This window comes from Corvus kubaryi, unplaced genomic scaffold (genome assembly GCF_017639235.1).
Source record: "Corvus kubaryi isolate FWS band 111438036 unplaced genomic scaffold, C.kubaryi_AGA036_p1.0 37322, whole genome shotgun sequence".
Classification (NCBI taxonomy): domain Eukaryota; kingdom Metazoa; phylum Chordata; class Aves; order Passeriformes; family Corvidae; genus Corvus; species Corvus kubaryi.
The window spans coordinates 3,564,817-3,592,009 of NW_024581101.1; the positions used below are offsets into that span (position 1 = coordinate 3,564,817).

At 41.3% G+C, this 27,193-nt stretch overlaps 1 protein-coding gene across 3 annotated transcripts in view; it reads left to right on the top strand.

Annotated features, from left to right (window-relative positions):
• DACH2 (dachshund family transcription factor 2) overlaps positions 1-27,193 on the top strand; it is a 249,477-nt gene that overhangs the window by 72,313 nt on the left and 149,971 nt on the right. Inside the window, exon 1 of one of the 3 annotated variants that reach the window (XM_042029276.1) lies at positions 15,832-15,899. The exons of the other annotated variants lie outside the window; for them this stretch is intronic. Within the exon in view, the coding sequence (XP_041885210.1) occupies positions 15,847-15,899 (53 nt within the window). The 5' untranslated portion in view covers positions 15,832-15,846. Of the gene's footprint in view, positions 1-15,831; positions 15,900-27,193 lie in introns of those variants that run through there. 3 annotated transcript variants of the gene reach the window in all.

Consider the following 27,193-nt stretch of genomic DNA (forward strand, 5'->3'; position numbering starts at 1 on the left):
TGTTTTTACAGCACATCTGAGAAAATCATTAAGCTTTTTGAAGCCTTTACAGGCTGGGCCTGAGAGTATTACTTGCATTAAGTTCCCTTCACATCAATTTTGGTTTTCTTGCAGTAATACGTTAGCAAATTTGGGGTTATCAGTAGCCACAGCAGGTATTACAGGCAGAAGTGTAAATGTAGCTCACCTAATTATCAGCATGTACATGTGTCAAAGGACCTTTGAGAAAAAGCAGAATTATGTTTAAGCTGTTAATAACATGGTAAAGGCAAACTGCAGCAATTCTGAAGAACTAGAAATGTTTGCAGTGCAAAATTTTTTAATTCTTATATTCCTCTTGAGGAAAGAAAGGTTGAAAATCAGAAAAGAAATGTCCTTCATGGTTGGTTCAACCAAGCGTATGTGAGTGGGAGGAGAGTATGGTACCAGTTAAACCACATTTTTGTGTATTTTTCACACTGGAAGTTGCAGGATCTAGTTGAGAATTTTGAGAGTGCAGCTGGATTTCCAAGAATTGTAGTGGTTTTTACATCTGAATTGAAGCAAGCTGCCTGTTCAGGTGTGCAGACAGTCAGGAAATAGCCTCCATTGCTGGTCACACCTTTGAAATAGTTATTTGCTGTTCTGTACATGAGATCAGGCTGCTCATGAACACTTCCTTACAGCCCATTTCATGTCAGGGAACATGCAGGGGGGAAAGTTGTGCTTGGGTTCTTGGCCAGTTTGTTCCTCTGTCCCTATTATCACATATACTGGGGCCATGAAATCTGCTCCCAGGAAAACAGGAAGAAATCTGTGATTCCCCCCAGACTGCTTGGAAACAAAGCCAAGGAATACAACAACACCTTGTCCAGCAGGATCACACTCTGTCTGCCTAAAGATCCCAATTGATTTGTGTAACAGCCTGAATAATGAATGTGGATTTTTAGTTCAGTCCCCTGATGCTGTTCCACTCCCTGTGAACTCTTCCTTTCAGCTAGGGATCTTTAAGTTAAATTCTCTCAGTGTAATTTTACATTGAGAAAGAAGGTAAAAATTAAATTGTCTTAAGAATACAAGATTTTTAATTGTCTTTTTTTGAAAGGTATTGGTAATTAGTCTAATGTTACACGATGGAGAATAGCTTGCAGATTTACTGTCATTTTAGTATTTAAATCTTCAGAGATCTCTGACCCAGTGTTCCCTGACCCACAGGTTTACTGTCAATCCTCTTGACCTTCTTTCACTCTCTATTTTCTTTGGGGTTTTTTTCAGTAAACTGGTGTTACTCATAATGAGATAGATATATTAAGATTAATACTCCCTTCTTTCCAAGCAGAGTCACTTGATATTTTGCTCCTAAAGTGCATTTAAAAATCTCCATGCAAGCAAACCAGGATTATATTTTGTATTTTACATGCTGAGTAGCTGACCTGCAAAACTGCTCAAAGGATGGTGGACAAGCACAAACTCACTGTCCTCTATCTTCCAACTTCCAACTCACACACATAGAGATACTGTTTTTCTAATATTCTTGAAGCCCAGAAGTTGGAAAGTCTTGAAAAAGAGAGTTTAACAGTCTTAACACTAGAAAGTTTTACATTGGCCTACCTCAGAAATTCACGGGGTGAAAAACGTTAAAAAGCATTATTCTAACCCACCAAACTTTTCCATTAAAGCCAATGTGTCCAGCAGTGATTTCTGCTCAGCATCACTTTCATTAGGAGACCTCTGGGAATGTTCTACATGCAGAAGAATCAGGCAGACAGAGCTGACTCGCACTTCGACTTGCACAGATGCATTTGCAGAATGTGGTCCCTGAATAATTTAGAAAGCAATAGTCCAGAGGAGCTGCAGCTCAGTGTTAGAGCATGCTGAGAAAGTTGGTTTGTAAATTACTGTTTTTATTTTAAAACTGGACCACTCCAAACTGTATTTTTCTGTGTTCTTTCCATTTTCTGTTCTCTTAGAACAGATGCTCTTCAGAGGCAGAAAAAAAAGGTGGAAAATTAATACTTAAACGCAGAAAATGGAGTCAAGGAATGAAATACCCATTTTCCTTCACATACTCTGAAACTTGCTCCCAAATAATGTTTAAATGAGATTGTTTTGCAAAACTGGTTTTAAAAAATATATTATTAAAACAAACAAAAAAAAATTCAATGCTGTGTTTTCAAAATACTTGGGATTTTGCAATAGCTGCAGTACTCACAGGGAATTTGGACACACGTGGTGGTGTGTGCCTGCCATGGGGGATAACAAATCCATTTCTGGGTAGGGAGCAGCTTCTTGTGCTCATCTTGGATTGTATGAGGTTTTCCTGCTAAGTTCTCAAATTTGCCCCTTCCCCCAAGATGTTTGGGAGTAACTGATGTGAAATTCTCAGGGAAGGCTGCTTTGGTGAGGTATGGGATCATTGCTAAATGCATCTCGGTCTGTACAGAGCACCTGCTAAAAGGAGGATAAAAGCCAAATGGAATTGCCAGGCTCTTTGGGAAGAGGCAGCTTTTCACACATGGTCACTCAACATTAAAGAGGTCTGGAATTCTGATATATTCTCACAAGATAAAAGTTGTGGGTTATAATCGCATTGGAGGAGAATGGGCCTCCATTAGAGTTTCCTGCACCTTGAGAAAGGACTAACTGGGTGACACTTGGCAATTAAAAAGTGAGCCTGGATTTATTACAACACATTTTTTGTAGTGAGATTTGCCTCAGATGAGTGTTGCATAAAGAAATTTTCAAGCATGGGTGCAAAAAAAGTAAATGTCGTGCTGTTGCTGACATATCTGTAGTAAAATTGGTAAGAAAGTTATTTAAAAAATGAAGAGTGGCACTGGCGATTTTCCACATAAATTAAGCATTGTTTCCTTGCTGCCACACAGGCTCTCTCTTACTGCAGCTTGTTTATTTATTCCCCCCTCAAATGGCAAGATTACACTTCATTCCTTCTAGATGCAGGACATCTCTTTCCTAATTACTTAAACTCTTCTTTTTTCCCTCCTTGCATTCCAGATGCTCACAGATGAGAGTTCTGTTATGCTATCAGGAATATTTGTTAATAAGAAAGTAACTTAAGTAGTTAACATAACAGGAGTTGATTTGACCTGCTGATATGCATTTTTGCAGAATAAACAAAGCCTGTTATCTGAGATTTTATTTATAAGGATCTGCTCAAGTGATCTGAGATCCCCCTTGTTTGCCTGTCCTGCCCTAGACCTCGGCACATAATCTCACTGTACTGCTGCCCTTTTGACATCTGATTGCCCTTTCCATCAGCATCCATCCAAAAGCATATTTGTCTAAAAAGGAAACAATTAAATTCCAATCTCATACAGAAAACCTTTACTTTTCAAAGAAAACATACTGAAGAAGTTACAAAGTCGTACATGACGGGGAACCCTCACTAAATCAGAACCAGAAGTCATTAGGCCAAATTCAGCTCCTGCCAAAATAGACACCAAGCCACTGATCTTGGTGATATTTTGCCTGTTTACATTAGTAATATTATAGGCACTTACTTTCTATTTGTTTTTCCATTAAATCCTGTAGTAAGACTTAAGTTATAATGTATGTGACAAGTATCATTGACATGCAAGATAAATAACAAGTGTGATTGGGGAGTACTGAAATATTTCAAATATGAAATGATTTACTTGTTTTAACCACCTATGATAGTGGGCTAAAATGGCTGAATGCTGTGAAATGCAGTTTAAATGATGTTGCTCTCCTCTCATGTGTGGATGTCCTATTGCAGAAGGGATCTAAGAGTTGCATTATGGTGTTTTTTCAGGGATAGCAGTGAGTTTCTGTGGTGCACAGAGCAGATCTGCTGCTCTCAGTGTTTGCACATCTTTTCTGGTTATATGTCTGCAAATGATCCCACCTGGGAAACATCTTTTGCCTTCACAGTGAGCATCGTTCCCTGACTTTGTCCACAGTCACAGGTGCAGAGTTTTGGATCACAAGTTTGAGCTGTGTTCGACATCTGTGGCTGCAAACAACTGTGAAAAAGCTACAAATAATTCATGCTGTATAATCAGTGGTATAATTGAGTTACACTCTGAATTTAGGTTTGATGGGGAAGCAGTGCCAGTGTCTTACCTTCAAAGCCTTTCATGCTGAAGAATTTACTAAAGGGAGTTTTGTCACTGGTGTCTCATTGTAACATTCTCCAGGAGCAACCAGGTAAAGAAATACCCAGTGTGGTGTTTTCAGAGGTGAATGCTGTGGGGGCATCCTGCTTAACAGCTGCAAAGAAGAAAGATAGGAGACATATTTCTGTGTCTTACACATGCAGTAGAAGGTGGTCTAAAGGGAAGAAGACTTCTTTGTGTATTGTTTTAAATTAACTGTTAGTATTTATCTGTCATGTTTATGTCATGCTTGATTATACACTAGAGCTGAAAGGTCTATTATATCAGATTATACTGTAATTGGAGTTTTGGAAGAAGGATGTGGCCTGGATGGCCACTAAGCACATCATGAGCTTTGGTGTTCATGCCCAGCCCAGTGGTTCTGCAGCAGGACACAGTGAGTGAGCTGGGAGCAGGCTCCTGGCTCTTCCTGGCAGCCCCATCCCTGACTGTAGCAAGGGGAGAGCTGAGGTGGGCAGATTTTACTCCTGTAGCTTTTTGGCCGAGGTTTTTATCACTGAACTTCCAAATGTAATTCCTACCTAAGAGAACTTGAAGCAGTGTAGTTTTGTCATTAATGAAATTTCCCACAGCTTCTGTTCTAGATAGAAATGGCTGAAATGACAGTTCCAAGGATCCGAAATGTCAGTGACATGTCCCTGGGTACCACTTCTCTGCAGGTGGAATTCCCAGGAATTATTGAAGCCCCGCTACTGATAAATCCCAACCATCCCAATTTTGTTACGTCTCCAAGTACGGAGGCTTGAATGCTCATGGATTTATAATGTTTGAACAGCTTTGGAAATGCTAACAAGGTTTCTTCTGCTTAGTGAGTTTTATGGTGCAGTAAAGGGGTGAGCTGCTGTTTCCAAACTTGCAGAGCTTATGGATTTGTAAGATGTTACCTGCTAATTTGAGGAGTGCAGCTTGCTCACCTGTGCAGTCCTTTTGTTCAGTATGAGATCAAACTAAATCTTGGGTGGTTGAGAACTAGACAAGTCTTGGTGTATATATATATAAAATACATATACACTGAAACATGTCTGTGTGCTTGGAGTTGGCTGTGTACTTATTAGGATAAAAGAAATTCAGCTGCAAGTTTGTCTGTTTAACAATCGAAATCACAAAAAAGACACTGAATGCTTTCCTATTTGATATTCAAAGGTAAAGCAAGTCCGGCTAAGTGAATTAAAAGAATTGTTCTTAACAATGAGGTTAATATTTTTTCCCAGCTCTCTTGACTGACAGTTTAGTGGAGGTTTTATTGTGTTATGTTAATGATGTCAGTGGAATATATATTTCTTTGTTTGCATCTGCCACTTATAGAGTTAATTAATATTCTGTTGGTTCCATATAGCTTTTTGTTCAAAATCAGTCCTCTTTTACTCTGTGCATTTGTTTGGCAGCCCAGTCCTTACAAAAGGAGAAGTTTGCAGAGTCCTGAAAAGCTGAATGTCCCTACAAACAGAACTGCAGTTTGCCAGTGATACCTTCTACAAACCAGGACTAAAATATCAGTGTAGTACATAAGCCTTTTACCACCCTTGAAAACCCAGCTTGAACCTTGAGCAAGTCATTTACATGATGTTTCCTTGGGATTACCTACATTCTTGTCCACTTTGACCTTGTAATTTTGCTCACAGTTGGAAATGTAATGCAGAGTGACTAAGATAATGTTGTTTACACAGACTTTAAGTGGAGTGACATTATAGTCAAGCAAGTGTCACATCACCCAAAGTGAAGGAAGACTTAATTACCATAATCCTGTGAATACTAAAATTCCTTAGCCATGTGCAGCATAATAATGCAATGTTCTTCTTCATGTTCCATTTAATAACCCGAAGGTGCTGTATTAACTCTTGGGGAACTTTTAGTTATCCTAAAGTGAAAGCAAACAGATTTAGAGCGGGTTGGGAGAGATTTGTGCTTGGTGGAGATCCTTGGTGTGTTACATTGCTGCCAGTACATCCCATCTTCCTTTGAATTTATACTTTGGCAGGTGAAACAGAACTGAAGCGACTGCACCAGCATCTCTGTCGATCCAGTGGGTGTAGTTTGGACCAGGGATTTCTGCAGGTGATGGAGGCTTAAGTTCACTAAATAACAGGACTGAGACATTAATAAAACATAGTGTGTCATGGCAAACACACCAGTAAGTGGAGTGGAGTGTTAAATCCTGCAAGACTGGAACAATCTGTTCCTTAAGTGTTCGAGCCATCCTACCTTCTTGTGGATAGTCAGTGCACCAGCCTTAAGGACTCAGCAAGTAAGTAGATTGGAATGAGGATATAATCATGAAAAGGCAAATCATGAGCAATTATGGTGCTTCACAAAGAGCTAAAGTATTTGTCGTGTTCTCTTCTGAGCAGCATGTAACCGTTTTATAGAGATGGAGTGATTGTTCTTAATATGTTGTCTTTATTTGAGTAACCCTGAGTAGTAGTGCACAGCCTCCTGCATGCCTTAAACACAGTAACAGACTTACTGAAACAATGAACAGTCTACCTAGCAGCTGAGACAATGCAGTGTGGATAAAACAGAGTGCAGTGAATAGCTCTCTTCCTTTTCCTGCTTGAGAGCCCAGAGAGTTCTCCAGATCCTGCCTGGCCCATGGTCCTGTTGTCTGGGTTCTGTGCTGCTGTGGTCAGTGGCCAGCAGGGAGAGATGGACTTGAAAGCACAAGTGGAGAACCCAGTGTGATTTTAGTGTTGTGTGAAATACAGATTTTGGATTTGCATCATACTGAGAGCAGCAGATACCATGGTTCATCTTGGGAGAGATTATGTGCTTTTATTTGGAACTGGTTTTGATAACTGTGTGTGGTGTGAAACTGTATGCTAATACTGTGTACTAGGATGTAGTTCAAGTTTAGGGTGTAAGGCTTGGTTCCCTGAGGGCTGGAAAAGGTAAGTTTACAAGAAAATGTTAGAAAGCTGGACATTAAAAGGCATGTGGTGCCAGTGGGTGATGCGGGTGTACAAACAGGCAGACACACTCAAGCAGTGAGTCAATAGCTGGTGTTGGTTTGTGCTGGCACAAAAAAGCTTTTCTCTCTACTTACACCAGTGTGATGCAATTGATGCAATTGCCTTTAATGGAATTGAACTTATTTGTGGAGAGGAGAGGGGAAAGGAGGCTTTCTGTATGTTAAAGATTTTAAAGAATGGATGTCAGCATTAAGGATACTCTCTGGAAGGAGGGTGCAAACTGCCATTGCATGGCCTATGCTTTACTGTATTACAGGAGTTTTTGAAAGGTGTTCCTCAAAAATGGTGCTTTTCCCTGGGAATTGGACCTGGAGGGAAGACAAGAGGATATTCTGCTCCAAATCATCTCAAAGTTTCGAAGACTGAAATTAATACAACAAACAAACCGTTAGTGCTCATTCTTCAGAGGGCTGTTCATAGTCATACACATACACTGTGATAATATGGAATACTTTTCAAGCTAGTTCTTCTTCTCTGTGGTGTTTCCAACCATTTTGTGTGTTTAAAATAAATTCCGTATGTCTTATCAGGGCAAAGAACATAGACTTGCTGTTTCTTGGGTTGTTTTTGTAGAATTAAGCTGTCCTTAATGCTTCTGCTTGCCAGAGGTCTGGCCTTGCCCTGTAGTATTCACTAAGGGTATTAAGGGCTAAATAATAGAAGACAAAACAAATGCAAATGACAGAGAATGTAGATCCTACATGAGAAAAGTTTAGTTGTTATGGATGTATTTTTTTCTTTTTTTAAGAAACAAACTTCCACTCTTAGCAGCAGCAGCCTCGGCTGTGCTGTGTTCTCATTCCCGCATCCCTGCGCTCTCCCGTTGGCTGTGGTAGAACAGGAGGATTTGGGGTGCCCTTGAGTCTGCAATGGGACTAAAGCTCAGTGCAAAGCCGAAGCAGCGTTTGCTCAAAGCCCAGCTTTGTCCCCCCGTTCAGCGCGAGCTCAGCCGGACAGGCTCCGCTCACGGCTGTGGTGCCCAGATTGCTTCTCACTGCTCCGAGCTGCCCCTATTCCCTTGGGAATGGGGCACGGGGCTGTGCCCTGGGCGCTGGGGGAGCGCAGAAATCCAGGCTGGTGCTGCCAGCCCGCAGCACCTGTGAGCACAGGCTGGGGCTGGATGTGCCGCGGGAGCGCTGCAGCTGCCGGGATGAGCAGCAGTTGGAAGCGCTGCCTCGCCGGGCCCCCCGAGACCCACTGAAGGGTTTGCACTTTCTGTGGATGTATAATTTTTGTTGATTAACAGGAGTTCTGGGAAGGAGCCCTTTTGTAAAACTGATGACAGGGAGGAGCTGCCTGGGGCAGAGGCTGTCAAATGATCTCCTTTGTGACTGCAACAGTGCAAATATTACCAGGGAACCAAAATCCCTTCCCTCATGCAGGGCTCCCTGGGGGAGGCAGTGCTCAAACACAGAACTCTTCCTGTTGCCAGAGCTGAATCTTACAGGTTCCTTACAGATTTTTTTTATTTTTTAATTTCGAATTACAGAGTGTTTTGGAACATGGAGAGTTTATAATACCATCCTTGAGAGCAGAAATGTCAGAGACTTTTCCAGATATTAGGACACCAGAGTTTGGCCTTTGTCACTGCTGGCTTCCTTAAGTAGGTTTATTTTCCTAGGTGTCTGAGCAGTTACTGCTGTCGTGACTGAGAGCGTCTTGGGTCCAGCACATTTTGGTTTTTCTTGTAGAGATTTCGCACTCTTTTCTGTGTTGTTCTGGAACGTAGAGGGTGGGGAAGGGTTTTCCAAGACATTTACAAGTGCTGGTTACAGAGATGTGGAAGAACATTCTGAGAGGCCTGAGTTTGGGAAGCGATAAACGCTGTGTTGAAACACACATTGAAAGTTCAGTTTGCATAAAATCTGGTCAAAATCCTTAAAGGAAGCCGTAGAAGTTTGGCTGGAAGGACAGTCAGTGGCCAAACTGTGTCCAGTTTGCAGGGTAAATCAGCAGCATTTTCATCTCAAACTTTGCACAGGACAATATGAACTATTTTACTATGAAACTAAACCAGGTTTTCCATCATTTCTTTTCCATTCCCATAAAAGGTCTCCCAGTCACTTGAAACATTATTGAAAATAAGAAGGATATAAATAAATAATATGTTGATTGTGGGGGTCCTGGGGGGCAGAGCCTGGATGTGGCATGGGGAGGGTGACCCTGTGTGTCCATCTGCCCATTCCCTGCCCGTTCCCTGCCCATTCCCTTCCTGGGCATGGCATTCCGGAGGGGCAGCCGCCCCCTCGGATTCCTGCAACTGCAAAAATAATTAGTGAAATTAAGTTGAAAACGCTGTAAACAAGTGAAGTTGTTATTCATTCTGTATGGCACTACAAATGTGGGAGGACATGTTAAATGATAAATTAGGCATGAACTGCTTTAATCTGGAAGCTGAACATGCCAGCGAAGGGCCTGCATTTGTAATTAGCATCGGGGGCCACAGGAGAGTGGTGCCTCTTTTAAAACAGTGACAGGGAATTGATCAGTTTAGGTTGCCGTGGCAACCAGGAGCCCTCCATCGCTTTCCCTCGTCCTCCTATTATGCCGTCCCCACGTTCAGAAATATATTTATGAACTGTAAAGATAAACTACTCAATAATGCAAAAGAGGCTCCGATGCTCAAATGCCAAAGTGATGGGGGCCAAGCGGCTGCCTGACTACCCGATAACAAGCTTAAGTGTTCTCTGGTTGTCATGACATTTCTTTTACAAAGCAAATGATGTCTGCAGGAAAAAAAATCTTAAAATTAGCCGAAAATGCAAATCTCTTTATGAGGCTGTCACCTTCATAATAACAGACAATAATTGATGATTTATGAGATGCCACCATAGCAACCAACTCCTTCGGCACCCCCTGGTTCCTCTCACACAATGGCTTGGGCTCCTGTGGAAAAGTTTCCAGCGCGAAGCTCAGGAGGTCTTGGAGCCTCTTGTTCCATGAGATTCAACATTTGCGGGGATTTTTGCAGTCATCCTACATGTGAAGGGACTGAAGTCCCTTCTGTAAAAGCAGTGTGAAGCATTATTGAAATAGGGTGACTTCAATCTAAGAAAACAGATAATTTTTATTTGCTATTCAAGTTGGAGCAGGAGCTGGGACACCCAGATCTCTGCTGTCCACTTGGCTTTTCTGAGTCTGCCATCTAATAACTTGAATTTAAAAGTGTTGGTTGCATAAATCAGCCCTTTCTGTGCCTCCTGGTGTTTAAGTTAAACTGACTGTCCTCGAATAAGTGATTGATTTGGATTATAACTTAAATGACTGCAAAAGAAAGGCTTTTATTTGCAAATGATTCATTACATAATGAAGGATTTTTTTAAAAAGAGTTTTTTAGATTACTGTCTTTTCTAACTGATAAAATGGACTTCAGGAGAATTAAGGTCTCTAGACTTGGTTTAAGGTCATCCAGCACTAGGAGGAATCAGGTGAAGTAGTGTTTGTATCTTCATGCCCAAGGACCATATTATTTGCTCTTCTGAACAGGAGTAGGGGGCATAGAAACCCTCATACCCCAGTTCTGCAACACTTTGTAAAACTCAGATCCCTAAATTTGGTACCTAGAAAGGCCAATTTAATGTTGAGGAAGAAGAACTGTCAGTAGCAATTTCTGCTTAAGGGGGTGTCATTCACCTCCCCCCCCATTCCTTCCCCTCTTCCTGCCATTAATAAATGGAGATTCTAAATGTGCCCTTTTATTGCAGTTCCCTTTTAAAAAAAGTACTGTAGTAGTAGGAAAAATCCACAGATTAGGAAAAGCATTCTGAGAGTAATATGTTAATTCTTAGCCCATATCTTAAGATCTGTACTCAGACAGTGATTCCAAAAAAAGTAATAGAAACCTGTTTGAATTAAGGATTCATAATCTTTCCCATTCTTTTTTGCTTCGTCAAGTATGACAGGTAGAGCTGTCAGTTCCAGAAAGTGATTTCTGGTAGAATAGTATCTTTCAGTCACCCTGCCTGGCATAGAGAGGAAAAAAAGAATAAAGAGATGGAAAAGATGGAAACCCTTTATATTGTTACTGGCTATAGCCAGGCATTTATTTTTCTGCTCACATTTTGATTTTCTTTTTTTTTTTTTTTTTAACATCGTCTAATTTAAACTCTTTTCATAACTTCTTCAGGAATAGTTTTTATAGGATTAATTAATTATATGTTTATGAAAAACAAATGGAGGTTTCTTCATGTGTTTACGATGAAAACAAATAATCTTGGTGGTTTTCCCCTCCATGGCTGTGTCGTCTTTCCATCCTCACCTCTGACTTCAGCAGAACTTTTTTCTCTGCCATTGACTGTTCCAAAACCACAGACGGGGAAAAAAAAACCAAACCCCATAGCATCTCTTGCCTTTTTATGGATAACCAGTTTTGAATACTGTAAGGAACACACACAGGAAGAAGAGGAAGGAGTAAGGGCTGGTGGTGGTGATGGGCTGTACAAAGTGGGTGTGATTTCTGTGGCCAGACCCTTGGAAACCCCCTCCTCTTCTGTGTGTTCTCCTCCTCTCCCAGTGCTGCCCTGCTTTCAGGGGTATGGAGGACATTCCCTGGCTTCCTCTGGAGCTGGGCTGGGGGGTGTGGAGCTGTTCTCATCAGCATTTTACAAGCTCTGTGTGTGCAGCAAGTGCAGAAACAGCAGTAAAATTTTTTGCAGTGTATTGACCTGAAGTCCATTTGAAGTTGATAAATACCAGCTGTTCAAACAGAAAATTAAATAAAAGCAAGTCAAAACTTACTCTGAAGTAAACAGGTGAACAGTATGTAAGACAAAGCAGTTCCCCAAAGGCATTTTTAGTACATGGTCATTATTTAACTCCTGACTGAAAATAAACAATGCTGACAGAGTGTGTGTTGGGGGGCTGTGATATATGAACTGTGTCAGTTCTGTAGGCTGATAACCTATAGCTTGACATCCTTATCTATAAACTTTGACAGATACATCAGTTTGTTATTGTCACTTTATTAACTTGCTTCTATGATAACAGCAGATAATCTTTCTCAAAGCCTAACTCAGCTAATACTTTATTAGGTAAAACAGTTGGAAAAATGTCAACAAATTTTGTTCTCCTCGCAAAGAAAAATCCTTTAGAGTTCTTTACATGTTGAGCCAGTATTTCACAATATGGAACAGCATTGTTTGCCTATCAACAGCAGACAATAAACTGTTTTGTCACATTAAATTATTTATGCCAGAGACATCCCGACAGCCTCTCTTAAAAAAAAGAATATATTCCTCAGAATTGTAGTTGTGGCTGTGTGAACTGAATGCTGGCTTAATAAATTAATATTTTGGTCTTGTGATTTTTAATTGGAAAATAACAGCGGTTCCAAGTTGGAGCTGTGTCTACTTTGTCCTGTGGTGGTTTCAGCAGAGCTGCAGCACAGCTCTCACCAGCCCTCGCTCCAGCCCATCCTGACCCTGTGCCGGTGCCACGGGGCTGAAGGGACATCACAGAATCTGCAAAACCAGGACTGACTTCTTCTAAACTTCTCTCAGTTCTTACTCTGGAATCTGGTATGAAGTATGCTTCCAAATGAGCATTTTTCTCCGTCCTCTGAAATAGTTCTTTAAGGTTTGTTTGAATCTGAAACTTTATCCAACATCTCTTGCACCACTCTGTGCCAGTTCTTCATAACTTTGTGCCCTGTCTATCTTAGGTTTAATGACACATCCTATATTCCAGCCTGTGTATCCATGTGTGTGACCAGTGGAGGAGCTGGGAAATGATCCTGTAAATGCTCATAAATGCTTATGTTTGTGCAGAGCAGGGAGGTGAGGCCAGGCTGGGCCGCTCTCCAGCTGCCCCAGCCCGCAGTGTGCCCTGGATGTCCATCCTAGAGGTGTCCTTTGGGATGGGTTGGCTGGGAAGGGCAGTAGTTGGGCTGTAACAGGACAGCAGAACTCAAGCTGCACAAGCAGCCTAAATTCTGAAATTGCATCGTTTTGGGTGCTCGGTTGTCTCCATGGTGGTCTTTAAACACAACTCTGGGTGCGTGCTGTTTACTTGTGATCTTGAGAAACGCAGTCAAACCCCCCAGAACTCCTGTAATGTGCAGCCAGTGCCACCCAGAAGGGTCCTGCAGTGACTGGGCTGTCCAGAGCTGCTGTGGGGACTGATGGACTAGCTGTGGCTGCAGCAGGCTATGGCCATCCATCCATGTAAGCCGGCCCCTGGAAGAGCTGGATGCCTTTGGCAGAGCTTGTCATGGATATGTGTGTGGTGCAAATACTGAGCTGCACTTTTGTTTGGGGAGTGCATGAGCAGCTACAAACTTCCTGCTCGTCTTTCACAGCTCACAGGACAGACTTTCCCTCCCTTTTCTGCTCTACCCCACTTCTTCACTCCATTCACAGACCCTCATCTCTCTTCTTCAGACTTGCCCTCCAAGTCTCCGTTTTACCCCCACGCATCTTCCTTCGGCTGCTTGCCTTGAGCACAATCCTGTTTTTTTCTTGACTCAAAAAGATTGGCAGGAGTAGGAGATCATTCCCCAGTGTCCTGAAGTGTTCCAGTTCTTCTGCAAACTGTGTTTCAGGCAGGGAGGATCTACTGAGGTTAGTGCTGAGAATCCAGAACAGATTTGGAGAAAATGGGAAGGCAAAATTCAAGTGACAGTGGTTGCTGTTGCTGTTAGCAGGAATTTAGGAGAGGAGGAGATCCAGGCAGGAATTAAAGCCAGTTTGAGCAGAGGCCTCAGTTGGCTTCACTGTACAAATTTAAAGGGAGTTGACAGTGCTGATTATCACATGTGTAATCCTGGGAGTGGGAAAGGATGTTCATAAAAGGACAGGTTTATGGCATCCAAATTAAATTTGAGAAAATACGAATTTTCAAAATTTGACAGCTTTTCAAAAAATGGGTATTATGAGGGTGCCCCATATCCAAATCTATTTCTGCTGCATAAAAGTCAGTGTTATGAAACATGGGAGTGTTAAAGGATTATCTGTAAAGAAAACTCTGTCTTTGTAATAGCAAATCACAGTATTCATCTCTTGCTGTTTTCCCAGAATGATCCAGTGAGGTCTTATCAACAGTTTGTGTTTGTATGATTTCCAGAAGAGACTCTGCAGCTGAGCCCAGGAGCTCAGTGTGTCACTGGAGCTTACAAAGATTTACTGTTTGGTTTAGTTAGAGTAACAGTATTTTATGTAATAGCATTATTACTTCACAAATAAAATAATTTGTGTTTCAAGTCAAAGCTCTATGGAAAATAAAATACTAACTTTATAGACAGTCCTGCTTTTTAATGGAATTTATTGATGCATGCTGGCATGTTTTTGAAGAGATTATGCAGAATAAACTCAATTTTAAGGACATATATGTGGCATCAGAGAAAAATCTTGCAGCATAACATTTGGTCTCTTTCTTCTGTTCTTTACTTAAGTAAAAGTAATGTTCCTAATTTAACTGCACACAAGTTTAGCATGGCCTAAAAAAGTAAACCATTAGAGAAGAGAAGCTCAGCTCCCTGGCTGAATGGCTGTAATGAAGCACAGCTCGAGGAAGACAAACTCCTAATTCCTGTTAAACAGAATTCAGCAGGAAGGTGGGAGCCAAACAAAATGGTCATAAACAGAACAAAAAGTACTTATTAGGAAAAGGAAAGTGTTGTAGAATTGCTGTTGTTCTCCTTCGGGATTGAAATCGGGGTAACTCTCACACCCAGTGCTGCTCCAGTCCCTTGGCAGCTGCATTGCAGGCAAGCTCCACACATTTTTGGTAGACCCTTGCTGACTTTGACCACTCCATCACAGTGGCAGCTGCATGACAGCAGCAGTGCTCTGGGATCAATGTTGTATTACGTCATTTTGTGCTCTGAAAGAGCTCTAGGAAACTCCTGGGTGTGCTGCTTTGGAAATGTGCGGCTGGACCTGAAAATGGGCTGGGACCAGCCTGCAGTGGGGTATGGAAATGGGGAGGGGTGGGCGGGGGGAGTGAGTGTGCAGGGAAACAGAGTCAGGCTTTGAGATGCAAGATGAGAAAGGTAACTCTTCATTCACATCGTGGGTTACATCACTGCATTCAGAGATTTTAACAAACTCTGGGAGAGTTTGGTGTACCTTTGAACCCGCTGGATTTTGCTGCAGTTCCCAGGTGGGGTACACAGGGAAATGTGCATAGGCTGTTACCAATAATTCCTGCAAGAAACAGGGTGGTTATACCTCCATCAGTGGATCAGGAACTCTGCTGATGGTGTGACTTAGGAACTGTGTTTTTGTTCTTCTGGTTCCTTCCTTGTGTAACCTGTTCTGAACAGGTGGAAGTGTTAATACCACAGGGAGGTAAATGTGTTTATCAGAATCCTCAATCTGAAAAAGTTTCGGTATGTGTTTACATATGAAATTGGTAATTAGGCACAAAGACTCTAGATTAGAGTTAGAGTGGGATGGCAAAAACCAGAGATATGAGGTTATTGTTAATGTGTTTAGGGTGGGTACAAGAAACAGGGTGGTGAGTTGGCTCCAGATCACCTTACAGTTCTGTTGCAATCTCAGTAGGACAGGGAAATAAACAGGAAAAGCAGCAAAAAAATTAGTATATGATCATAATTTATGGTTGTTATGTAAGAGAGTTGATCAGATAATTCACAAAGCTGGAATGTTATTGTAAAGGATGTGGCTTGTTTGGAAAGCAAAGACAGCTAAAGAAGAAAGAGATGTTGCCTTTAAAACAGGGCTTGTGCACTTGCCTGAAGGTCCAACCCCAGAGGGAGATGATGTGGGAGAAGGGCACTGGATGTGATGCTGGCTCCTCTGGAAGGCCACCAAAGCAGGAGGGATCCCTGTGGATTCAGGTAGAATCATCTAAAGCACAGGACTTTGTGGTAATGTAAATATTTTCCAGGCCAAACATAACCAGCACGTACTGGAATGCTTTATATAAAATCCCCAAAACTTAAAGAAAGAAGCTTTAAAGTAAAGTTTATGGAAGAAACTAGCTGAGAATGTCGAAAATGTAATAGAAATAGAGTGAGAGGGTTAACTAGAGTTAACAAGCCATATGACAAGTGGAAGAAATAAATAAAGTGCCTTAAAATAATGCAGACTAATGTATTAGGATGAAGAAGTAACAACTCCGTGGCAGTAGAAGGGTAAAATTTTCAAGAAACCTGCAGTTCCTTAAAAAAAATTACTGTGGGCAAAAATACAAATGATTCCTTTGCAGAGTGAAAATAGCAACTGTGGAAAGAGGTCAGATTTGGGTAAGTCAGAATCTCTCTCTGACAGTCTCGGGCGCAGTGTGGCAGTGAGGGAGCTCAGGGAAGGAGTTTGGGATAGGGCAGAACAGCTCGAGCACGTGGGACAGGGTGGGAAAGGGCAAAGAACAGCAGGAGATGCCATCAGAGGGGCCTTCCAGAATGAGGGGAAATCATTGCATGTGTCCATCTTGGGAAGAGGAAAATGAGGGGTGATGTGCTGCAGTGAGAAGGGAAGGGGAGCAACAGATGGTGCTGGAAGATGGAAGAGTTTCATGGCTTGAGGTCACCTGCAGTGAGATGTCTGACACAATTAACAGCAGTGACAAGTGCAGGAGCTAAACTCAAGTGAGAGAACAAGTGTGACAGAAAGCTTATTTAGGGTGGATGTTCTCAGATCAGCTGGGTCTGGTGCTGTGGAGTTAAGGAATGGTGGATGAGGTGTTGGAGTGATTAATGACTAACTTGGGAAAGTCATGGAGGGATGAGTGAGGGACCAGGAGAGAGGAGGGGGAGGAAGGAGGAGGAAAAGCTGGGAAATTTTAGACCACTCAACTAGAAATCCACTGTGATTAATAAACAAACTGTTCATGAGTGTCCAGGAGATAACAGACAACATGGAATTATCAGGGGCAAATTATGTCAAACTAATCCAGTTTTCTTCTGCAAAAGAGGGGCAGTCCAGGGAGGACAGAGGTGAGTGAAGCAGTCAGTGTCACGCGTCCTCACCAGGGGAAGGTTTATGACAGTGTCTCACAGAGAGTGGAAAATGCAGTCGAGGTGAGGCTTGTAAGACACAAAACAGGTTTGGGTTTGTACTCAAATACTGCTATTTGCATAGAGAGGGCAAAAATGAGTTCTTAATGAACTTGATTTGAGAAAAGCAGGGTATTACATCACAATTACTGGAAATTTGTCTGGGCTTTTGTTGCCTCCTGTGCAAATTGTATCAGTTACATAGGATTAAAGCGCAAGGATTATGATCCAGCACCATAGTTTTGCACATTTGTTTCCTGTCTTCTTCCACATTACAGCAAATATTTTTAAGTTAAAGTGCTGTGTTGCCCAGGACACTGCCTTAGACCATTTCAGGTATTTTTTAAAAATAGTTACATTCTGGGTGTAAAGTCTGGTCTGTGGAAGATGTAAAAAGAGCTGCTCATTTTCCTTTATTCCAAGGGAAGTCGTAGAGGATGGTACTTGTTAACAAATAAAGAGTCTGATTTTAAGGGCTGCAAATCAATCTGTAGGATGGGATAGGAAAGTGTGTTTATAATAACTGAAATCCCACATGCTCATAATTGACAAAATTAGAGGCTATATGCACAATTTCCCTGTAGAGAAGAAAGATAATGATTTCAAAACCTTGTTTGTTCAGGCTTTTTAATAAACTTCTATTAAAAAGGAAAAGGAAATCTGGTATTTGCAGCGGTCTAAACTCTTACTCATGTGGGAACTTCTGATAAAATCATGGCTTCCTTTACATGATTTGTACATCATTACAAATCATCAGGCTGCATTCTGTGGCATGAGGGCTGGTTGGAAATCATGGCTTTTTGTCAGGATTTATTTGGATAGCCTCTTGATTTATCTCCCAAAAATTAAGTTGGTGTTGCTGGAAGCACTCTATTTTTGCCAGGAATACATATTCTAAATGTAATTTTATTGACTTATATGCTTTTGCCCTAAGTTTACAAATCTAATCTAAGAGAGCATGATTTCCTCAATATTTAGCTTAGGAAACCCAATGTTTTCTAAAAAGTAGCCTGTCAATAACTGTTACATTTTTATGTTCTCTGAAGAGATGTACCTCCTGCTGCCCAGTCCTAGGAAAATTTTAATTTTCTAGACTTCTATATCCTGCTGTTGAAAGCACTAAAGGAAATGGTGTCATCCTGGTGCCAAAATGTTGGTTACAGGGTTTGTGTGAGATGGCCATTCTGTAGTTACCAGGCCACAGAGAGGCCAAGAATGGGTAGCACAGAGGTGCTGAAATAATGCTTTTTTTATATATTTTCAAGATTCTTCTGCAACAGTCAACTCTGGTAGGAGTTGATTCAGCAGGAGCCATGAACATTTCAATTTGCTCTCTCCAAATGGTAGTTTTTGTAATAAAAAGTGAATTTTAATGACCAGGGAAAGCTCATTTGAAACAAAGAAAGCCGTCTGTTAGTTTTATTTTGATTGACAAGCGTGCCAGGGATAAACTGTTGGCTGACACTGGAACATGCCTCATCAGAGCAGTCTACAATGTCCCCAAAGTCAGCTGAAAACGTTAAATAACATAGAGCATCAGGATCTTGGAACGGCTTGAGCGACAGGAAACAAACTGTTTTTTGTTTTTCATTTGGTTTGTTTGTAGGTACAAAAAGGAGTCTGGTGAGTGTTTACATCTTCCCATGACATTTTGCACTAATACTGTTGCAAACAGATTACGGAGTAGAATATTAAATAAATACCACAAAAGGAACTCCTGGTTTTCAGCTTCCCCCAGTGCTGAATGACAGTAATCCTCTCTGACAAAAGAGGGTTATTGCCATTAGTTAATCCTGTTATGTAGTTCCCTCAGCAGCCTGTAACACATGTTGATAAAGACTGGGAAAATCTAAAATGTCAAACTAAGAGGCCACTGATCATCTTGACCATGAGAGGCTGTAGGAGCAGCCCAGAGCGGGATCCCTGCATCTGCAGAGGATTTAGCTGCTACATCTAAGCTGGAATGATGCTCTTGGGCTGAAGGGTTGTCAGTGGCATTCCCTGTTTGCCCAGCAAAGGGACGGGTCAGTATCAGCTTGGACACAGGTAGGCGGCAACAGGCAGGATTTGAACCTGTTTATATCATTTTTGATGTGCCAAGCCCTGCCAGAGCACATGGAGTGCAATGTGTAGGCAGTTTAGCCAAATCCTTGCTGGTACAGGAATGGTTTTGAAGACTGTGCAGTTCTTAAGTTTTAATTAAGTCCTCCCAGTAATACCGAAGTTGTAGAAGTCTGGGGTTTGTTTTAAAAGGTGTAACCCAAGGTTGTCCCTGGAGGGTCAGTCAGATTGTCGAAGGTGGGGCTTGTGGTGAAACAGTCAATGAATCTTTGGTTAATTGGGAATTACGAAAGGAGGGCTTCTGTGCATTAGAGTGGAAGGTCTGTCTGGGAAGTAGAGCCTTGTCTTTCCCCGGCAGCAAAGACTGTGGAGTCACAGCAGCCAATGACTGTTAATTGTCTTTGTTACCATAATGAACAGGAGCCAGTTGCTTTCTCGGTGTAATGCTGCTTCACACGAATATTCTGTATTAAATCAATTGGCAGGAGGGTGGTTTAAAGCATATCCTGTGTGTCTGTTCTGGAGACAGACGCGTTAATTCCGTGCTGGGAGGTTGAGGATGCTCCTCCGCTTCTCTCGCAACTCTGAACTTCATTAGAATGTGGGTGATCTGTGTGATTTCCTGTTTCAGAGCATGTGACAGTTTAAAAGTTGTTGCAGATCTGAAGGAAACTTCAGCAGAACAGCTCACAAGTCTGTTGTCATGGTGAGAGACTAATTTCTCTTTTTCTGTTAGAGCTTTTCACTGGTTGCAGGGCAGTTAGAAATGTTGGGCCCTTGTGTCATCTTTTCCTATGCACATCCTCCAGGAAAGTATTAGCTAAAATGTTAGCTAATAATTTTATATAATAATGGTAATTTCATAATGTAATTTTCATTAGTCACAAATGTGACTTGAGTAATTTTTACACAGTAATAAAAATAATAGAAGTTATATATATATATAAAAAGTTACATAATTTACTGTCTCACACAGTAAGCAATAATTAGTATATGAGCTAAACAATTGAAAAGGCGTCTAGTTGTGGCATGTTTGAATGCATGTAAGTTATTTTCAAGATACTGGAAAATATTGGGAATATTCATTTCAGCATGAAATATATCTTTGGACCTCAAATGTTGAACCTTCAGGGTCTCTTGGGGATATCCCTTTGGAAGGTTTCCCTGGGTTAGGGTGTTGTTTTTCCTGAAGATTGCATGGTGTGGTAAAAGAGAGACAATTTTGTTTTAGTTTTCCAATCCATCACATCACAAACTGGTATTTTTTCAGAATATATAGGAATTACTCTAATTACTCTGCTTTTTCTTTAACTGAGCCTCCGCTGAAAGCCTGTAGCTCACAGTGCTGCTGCTCAGAGAATGGCTCCCATTTATTTCTAGTCATAGCAATTGAAATCCAATATTTATTCATTTACCACTCAGTAATATATTTGACAGATGTGTTGAATAACCGAGTAAATTGCTGCCTTTAAACCCCTAGCCTTTTTTACTTGAATTCACAGTATCTGGGAACACTGCTGGTAATGTAGTAGTTATAATATCTACAAATTAATGTAGTTCAGTTCCCACTTACTGTTGTGATTTGGCTGCAGATCGGATTTGTGGGGTTTTTTTTTTAAACACCGAGTCAGATTCCCTCTGAATAAGTGACTGCTGAGAGCAAAGTCAGTTCAGCAAATGCTGTAGAAGGCAGATCCATGGTGTTCCCTGCATGGAAAGCAGGTTGGGGTGCTTGGAACCTGCCAGAGATTTAGCTCTGGCTGATGGGGCTCTGTGGCACAGAACAGATGCAGTGTGTGTCTTCCTTGTTTCTCTATGAAAAATGAATGGATGCACCCCAAATATCAAGGTGCTCTTCCTCCAAATGAACTCAGGGTCTTCCTTCAGACCCCAGAAGGAGCTGTGCAACCCAAAATCCAGTTGCTGGCCCTGCTGTTGATGGAGTGGGGGATGGAGGAATTTCTGGGCTGGAGGGTGGAGTGGTGAGGGTGTTGGTTTGTGTGAGGTCAGCCCTGAGATGCCAGGTGAACAAAGCAGTTTCACTTTATTGTTGTGAGGCAGATACTGAAGATACCTGTGTAAAGGTCTCAGGGCCACAGATTTTAAGATAATCATAATGTAAGGAGAGTGCACTCTTCAGTGTCCAGCTAGATGTGAACTTAGGCCATGAATTTTGTATTTATGGTATTGATAGAAAAATTAAAAGGTGGAGGAAAACAGTGAGGAAGAAAACCTCCAAGGTAACTGTGTAACATTGATGGAAAGGATTTTGACAGACTTGTGGGAGACTGATGTGCTGGGACAGTTTGTTGAGTGCTTTATACCTGCAGCCTTTTGATCACAGATATTTTGTAGGGGATCCAGTATAATTTGAGAGTGGGTTTATCCACTACTGACCTTTCGTGTGACACTTTTGAGATGGGATAACTACGTGAAGAGAGCAGGTTGTGACGGGGCTGGGTCATGAGGCATCACACACAAAAGTGCAGCGCTTCTTGAGGAAAGTTTCTTGTTGCCCCATTGGTTGCAAAAATTAATGGTCTTTAAGAGAAGTGAAAGATTCCTTGTCTTGTTATTTTTTCTGCAAGTGTTAATTCATCACTTGTGGTTTTTCAAGCCTAAATGGTGAAGTGGAGAGAAGTCTTTGCATGTTGTATTCCTGGCTGGTGTTCCACAAGTGGAGCTGCTGGAGGAGCAGAGCTGACTCTGCCGGTACCTGGAAGGTGGAACAAAAAACTGCTTTTGTAACTGGATCTCTCAGGGTGGAAAACTGATGAAAAGTTTCATCAAACTTTGGTTCTTCCTGGTGAACGAAATATGATTAAGGCCCTCCCCAACAGTGGGACCGTTGTTCCCTGCTGTCAAATATTAAATTGGTATCAGACAGTAAAGTCTGAAAATTTTAAATACACCTTAATGAGCTGCTCTGGCCACATTTGTCTGAAGAAGGGCTTTGAATGAAAGTGTGCTGCTTGTCTGCAGTCCCTATTTTGAGAGGGAATTTGGGAATATCAGTTTACCATCAGTAGAGATTTTAATCTGAAATAGAGTGTTGGGGTTTCTTTTAATCTGGGGGCAATTTTTGCTCAAATAATGTGATAAGACCATGAATGGCTTCTTCCAAGCATTGGGAGAGACAACCAGAACACATGAAACTGGATGAGGTTCCTTTTCCCTCCAGGTGCTCTGTTCTCCCAGTGTTTTGCAGAAGCACAAAGATGCAAATAAGCGGTGCTGATGAAAGAGTGCATTTTATTTTCTCACTTCATCTCCTGCCAGAAAAGCTTAATGGTATTTTAGAGCTGATATTACACCTCAGAAAAGGGGTAATGCATCTTTAAAAGCTAAACTACATCTTCTTTACTTTTATCAAATTCTCTATAAATCTTTCATGACAGTTTATTTAACAAAATGTCATTGAAACTGTATAGATGATTGATGTGACCCATGTAAGATCAACATGAAATGTTTGTAAATGTCAGCAAAATGTGACCATCTAGAAGCAAGTAAGGATGGTGTTGCTGTGAAAGTGAAAAACAAACAGAAAATGTTTATCTTATTCTTTACTTTCTGTGATGAAATTACAAATTCATAGAAGTAGTATTAAATGATTTTTCTTGGACATCAAGCCGTGAAGCAGGGAGGAAGATCAAAATTTATCTTGACATACTCTGCTTTTATTACTTGCTTCTTTTACAGTGGATAATAGTTTCTCACCTATTAAAAAAATTCTTTTTTCACTTCTCAGAAGAATGATTTTAATTTGGATAAGAAAAAAAATAATAGAAAATCAGTCAGAATCTGAATAAAGTAGCTTTATTCAAGCTGTCCCTGTCGTCAGAGGAGCTGGAAACAGGTCAAGATAGCTTAATTTACTACTTCTCTGAAGAATGCTGATGTTAGGAACCCATGTCTGCTTTTACCTGTTCCTCATCACCATCTTGTTTAAGATGTTGACTTGGTAACTCCGTATCAGTTCATGCTCCTGGCCTCAGTGCAGTTTATATACAAAAAAGAAGAATTCTACTGGAATCCTTCTGATAATTTAATTTTTGGGATCATCTTTTTGATCTCCTTCATTCCTGACTTACTGTTTGCCAAGATCAAGGAAAAAAGCGACTTTCGGGGCTCTTCAGAGCCCTTGGAATGCCCTGGGGTGTTGCATGTGGGGCTCACCAGACTTTAATGGCTCTTCTTTCATCCTGCAAAAAATTGCAACGTGGAGCATCATATGCCTGCAGTTTATAGTCCTTTGTGCTCATGGGTGTTCAGACAGAGAATATTCTGGCTCCACGATGTTTGCAAGAGTAAGTTTCTGGCTTGTTATTTGCAGCAGCTGCCCTGTCCTATATGCTCTTCATGCAGGTGTGACCAGCCACCAGATTTTAAGGGGGAAAAAATAAATCATGAATTAGTGATAGATATATATGTGTGTGTGTGTGTGTGTGTGTGTGTGCACGTGGTTGCTGGTTTGCTTCTCATCCCAGTTCAGTGCAGAGCAGCAATGTTACAGCTCGGGGCCCAGGCAGGGTCCCCTCTTCATTCATAACCACCCAAGGCAGCTGCAATCCTTGTGACCAAAACTCCAAAGGAAGTTCGTGAGAGCTGGAGATAAAAACATTTTTGGCAGCAGCCAAAGAGAGTCTGAGCCTGAGCCCGATGGTTTTTGTAGTATTGCAAAACTTCCCTGTTTGCCAGGACCTTCCCTCACTGCCCAGAGATGAGGTACTGCAGCTCATAAACAGACTGAGAAAGGAAAAAGAGCCCGAAGGTGAAAATAAATCCTTTCTGGTATCAACTGGGACAAAAGACTTTGCAAATTACTCTAATGAGGTGATAAGATACTGTAGTGATAAAAATCTTGTAAATCAGACATGTTTGTATTGCTTTTAAATTAAATTAAAACAACATCGAAGGAAGATGATTGGAAAATTTAATATCTGAAGTGGGAGACACAAAACGAAACTGAGGGAGAGAACAACAATCAAATCCTGTGTGCTGATGTGCTGATGCATTTCCAGATGTGATGCGATGAGCTGAGTGTAGCACAGAGGTTGTAGTTGGATTAGCCAATTCCCTGGAATTCACTAGAGCTGATTCTGCCATTCCTGGTCCCCCTCCCTTTTTTTTTTTTTTTTTTTTTTTTTTTTTTTTTTTTAAATTCTCTATGGGACACTTTAAGTTTTCAGATATGTAGATAAAAATATCACATAGGCTGTATGTATTTAAAATGGGTTTACTGGAGATGCAGTATTGGCTATTTACAGCATAGTGCAGCAGCACCTCAGTGATGTGACATTGTCTGGGAAATGGAGAGTGTTTGGCATTTCTGTGGGAATACAGGGTTTCGTGCTCTTACGACAATAACACTGACATCAGCGCCTCAGGAACAGCCTTACTCTGGGACCAGGAAGCACTGGGGTTATTCTGGTATCTTTAATAACCACAGTGCCCTGATCTAAAAAGTATTTCTTCAAATACACTTAGAAGATTTTAAAAGGTACTTGATCGTTTTGGGAAGAAGCAGTGTATAGCTCTGGACCAGAGTTTAGTTCTCCGTGAAGGGGTGTGTGTGTGTCTGAGTAAACTTGAATATCGATGGCACATTGCCTGAGTGCAGGTGACAGGAAATGCTGAGTGAACCGTGAGAAAAGCAGCAGGCCTGAGTTATTTGTAAACTGCCTTCATTTCAAAGTAACCTACATGTGGGAGTTTATTTTTTAATCATAATTAAATAATAATCCAGCATACGGTCATCATAAAAAATACAGGAAGTAGCTGGAAGTTAAAAAGCAGAGAGTTTGTGAGTTCACGCTGGTGTTGTTAACTGGTGACAAAAAAGGCATAAAGAAAGCAATAATCAAAGGGGGCAGGGTTATATAACAAAAAATTTTTAGGTAAATATGTATTGCGTGTTTCTGGGGAAGTGTGCACAGGCAGGCAGAGGAGCCTTGGTGTTGCACAGTTGGTTCTAATTCCTTGGCTCCCCTCAGTTTTCTCCCAGTCCCCGCCTGCCAGACGAACGCCCCTCTGCGCCAGTTGGATCCCCCTTGCACAACGAGAGCACCAGTGTTCCTTATAACCATGGTAATGAATATGCAAATATCATTACATTAATTGGCAGTTACAGTTCTCTGTGCTCTCACAGCACAGAGGATTCTGAGCTGTTAATAGAACAGCAAAGAAACTGTGGCCCGTAGGCGACCAATATAAAATTATACTTTATTTTCCCTTCCTTCCTTGGCACTGCAGTTCCTGGGTATGTGTTGCACGTGTCATTACGGTCTTCTGTGAAACTCTTAGAATCTCTCTTAGCGCAAATTCACTCTTGACACAAGTTCAAATCAAAATCCTTCAGCAAACCAACCCTCTCTGTGTTGCTGGTCTGCAGGAAAGGAATAATGGAAGCAGAAAGGGAAAATCAAAAACATTTTCTGTTTTCAAACGCCCTCAGTATATGGATGATTTTGCTTCTTCTGTGGCTCCTCGTATTTTAACGTGAAGTATGGGTTCAGAGATTTAAGGAAGGTTTTCCCTTCTTTCTTGGCTAATTTGGGAGGAAGATAAAGTGTGCTGTGTAGTGCTGGAGCAGTGTTATTTCTTGGTGTTTGACCATACATATTTCTGCTACTTACAGCACAGATAAATAATGGGAATTCCTTTTTAACATGGATGTGCCTGATCCTGAAAGCCTAGCCTTTTCTAAGGAAAAAAGGGACTTTGATCTCTAAAATCCCACCCGAGAGGTGGCTTCTTACTGCACTTAATTTCTGTAATTATATAAAGCAAGTAATTTTCAAAGATAATGAAGATGAGTTTCTTCAGTTTTCTCAGCTAAAGGAATAAGTAAAATGAATGTGTAGTTGTGAGTGATGTTTAGTTCTACCGTGTCTTCTGATCACTTTCTGTGTTACCTCTTTTATGTACATTAAACATTAAAAATGTAGAAAGTGTTCTAAAAATGACTGGTCAGGCTTTTTTCTTCAGCAGAAGGGAATACTGACGGCTTGAACTGGCAGCTGACCAGTCCAAAATCTCAGTGGAAATCTATAGCTGGCTTAGACTTTAATCTTTAATTGAAAAATGAAAATTAAAAGATAAAATTTTGTTTAAATGTAGGGAAAATTGAAATACCTACAAATGTACTTCCTTGTCACAATTATAAAGGCAAAATGACACATTTCTACCAATTGCTGTTGTAAGAGACGCACATAATTTAGTGACAAGTAGCTTGGACATCTGAGGTTAAAGACTTCCTTTGAAGGGTACCCACGGGGGGTTGACCATTAGTTGCATGTTTTTTTCCTGAGAGAGAAATATTGAAGGTGAAACCCAGCAAGGCTTTTCCTGACAGAACTCCAGGATGAAGTACTGGAAGAACCAGAGGAGCCGTCTTCTGATGGGAAGTTATGGCTTGAACCATCTGTCTGTTCCAGCTATCAGAGGGAAATTGTAGATGTGACTTAACATTATTTAAGTTTTTAAAACTCCAGTTTAATGTATATACAGTAAAAATCCAAGGTGCATTAACGTATGGAAGACCATTAATTTAGAACAGTTTTCATTTTCTGTTTTGAAGCCAGATGTTTGTAGGTGTCACCTTCCAGTCTAATGATGGTTTAAATGGCATTCTCCCCCCTCTTTTACCACTGCACAACTTCATGTGAGGAAAGATCAATTCCCAGAGGCCTGTGACACGCGGCCGTGCTGGAGGAAGGAGAAGTTGTCAGTGCCATTTGCTCATCATGCAGCTTCTGTGAGGATTTAGGACAAGCAGGTGTTGTTAGCAAACGGGGATACAGCTGGTAGTGAAACACTAAACTGACCTGTCCTCAGCAACAGGACAGGGCAGCCAAAGCAGAGTTAGTGAACGAGGAGTGGGTGTCCCACAAATCCGTTATGTTTGGTTCGGAGAAGATGTATTTTGGAAAAATGGCAAGAAAATTATTCTGTGGTGCCGTAAGTCAGATCTGCGGGCAGAGTGTGGGCCAGGCCCTCGGGAGTGCTGTGGTCAGAGCTGGTGGTCAGAGCTGGCCGTGTCCAGCTCTGTGACAAGCCTGCAGAGCTCAGTGTTC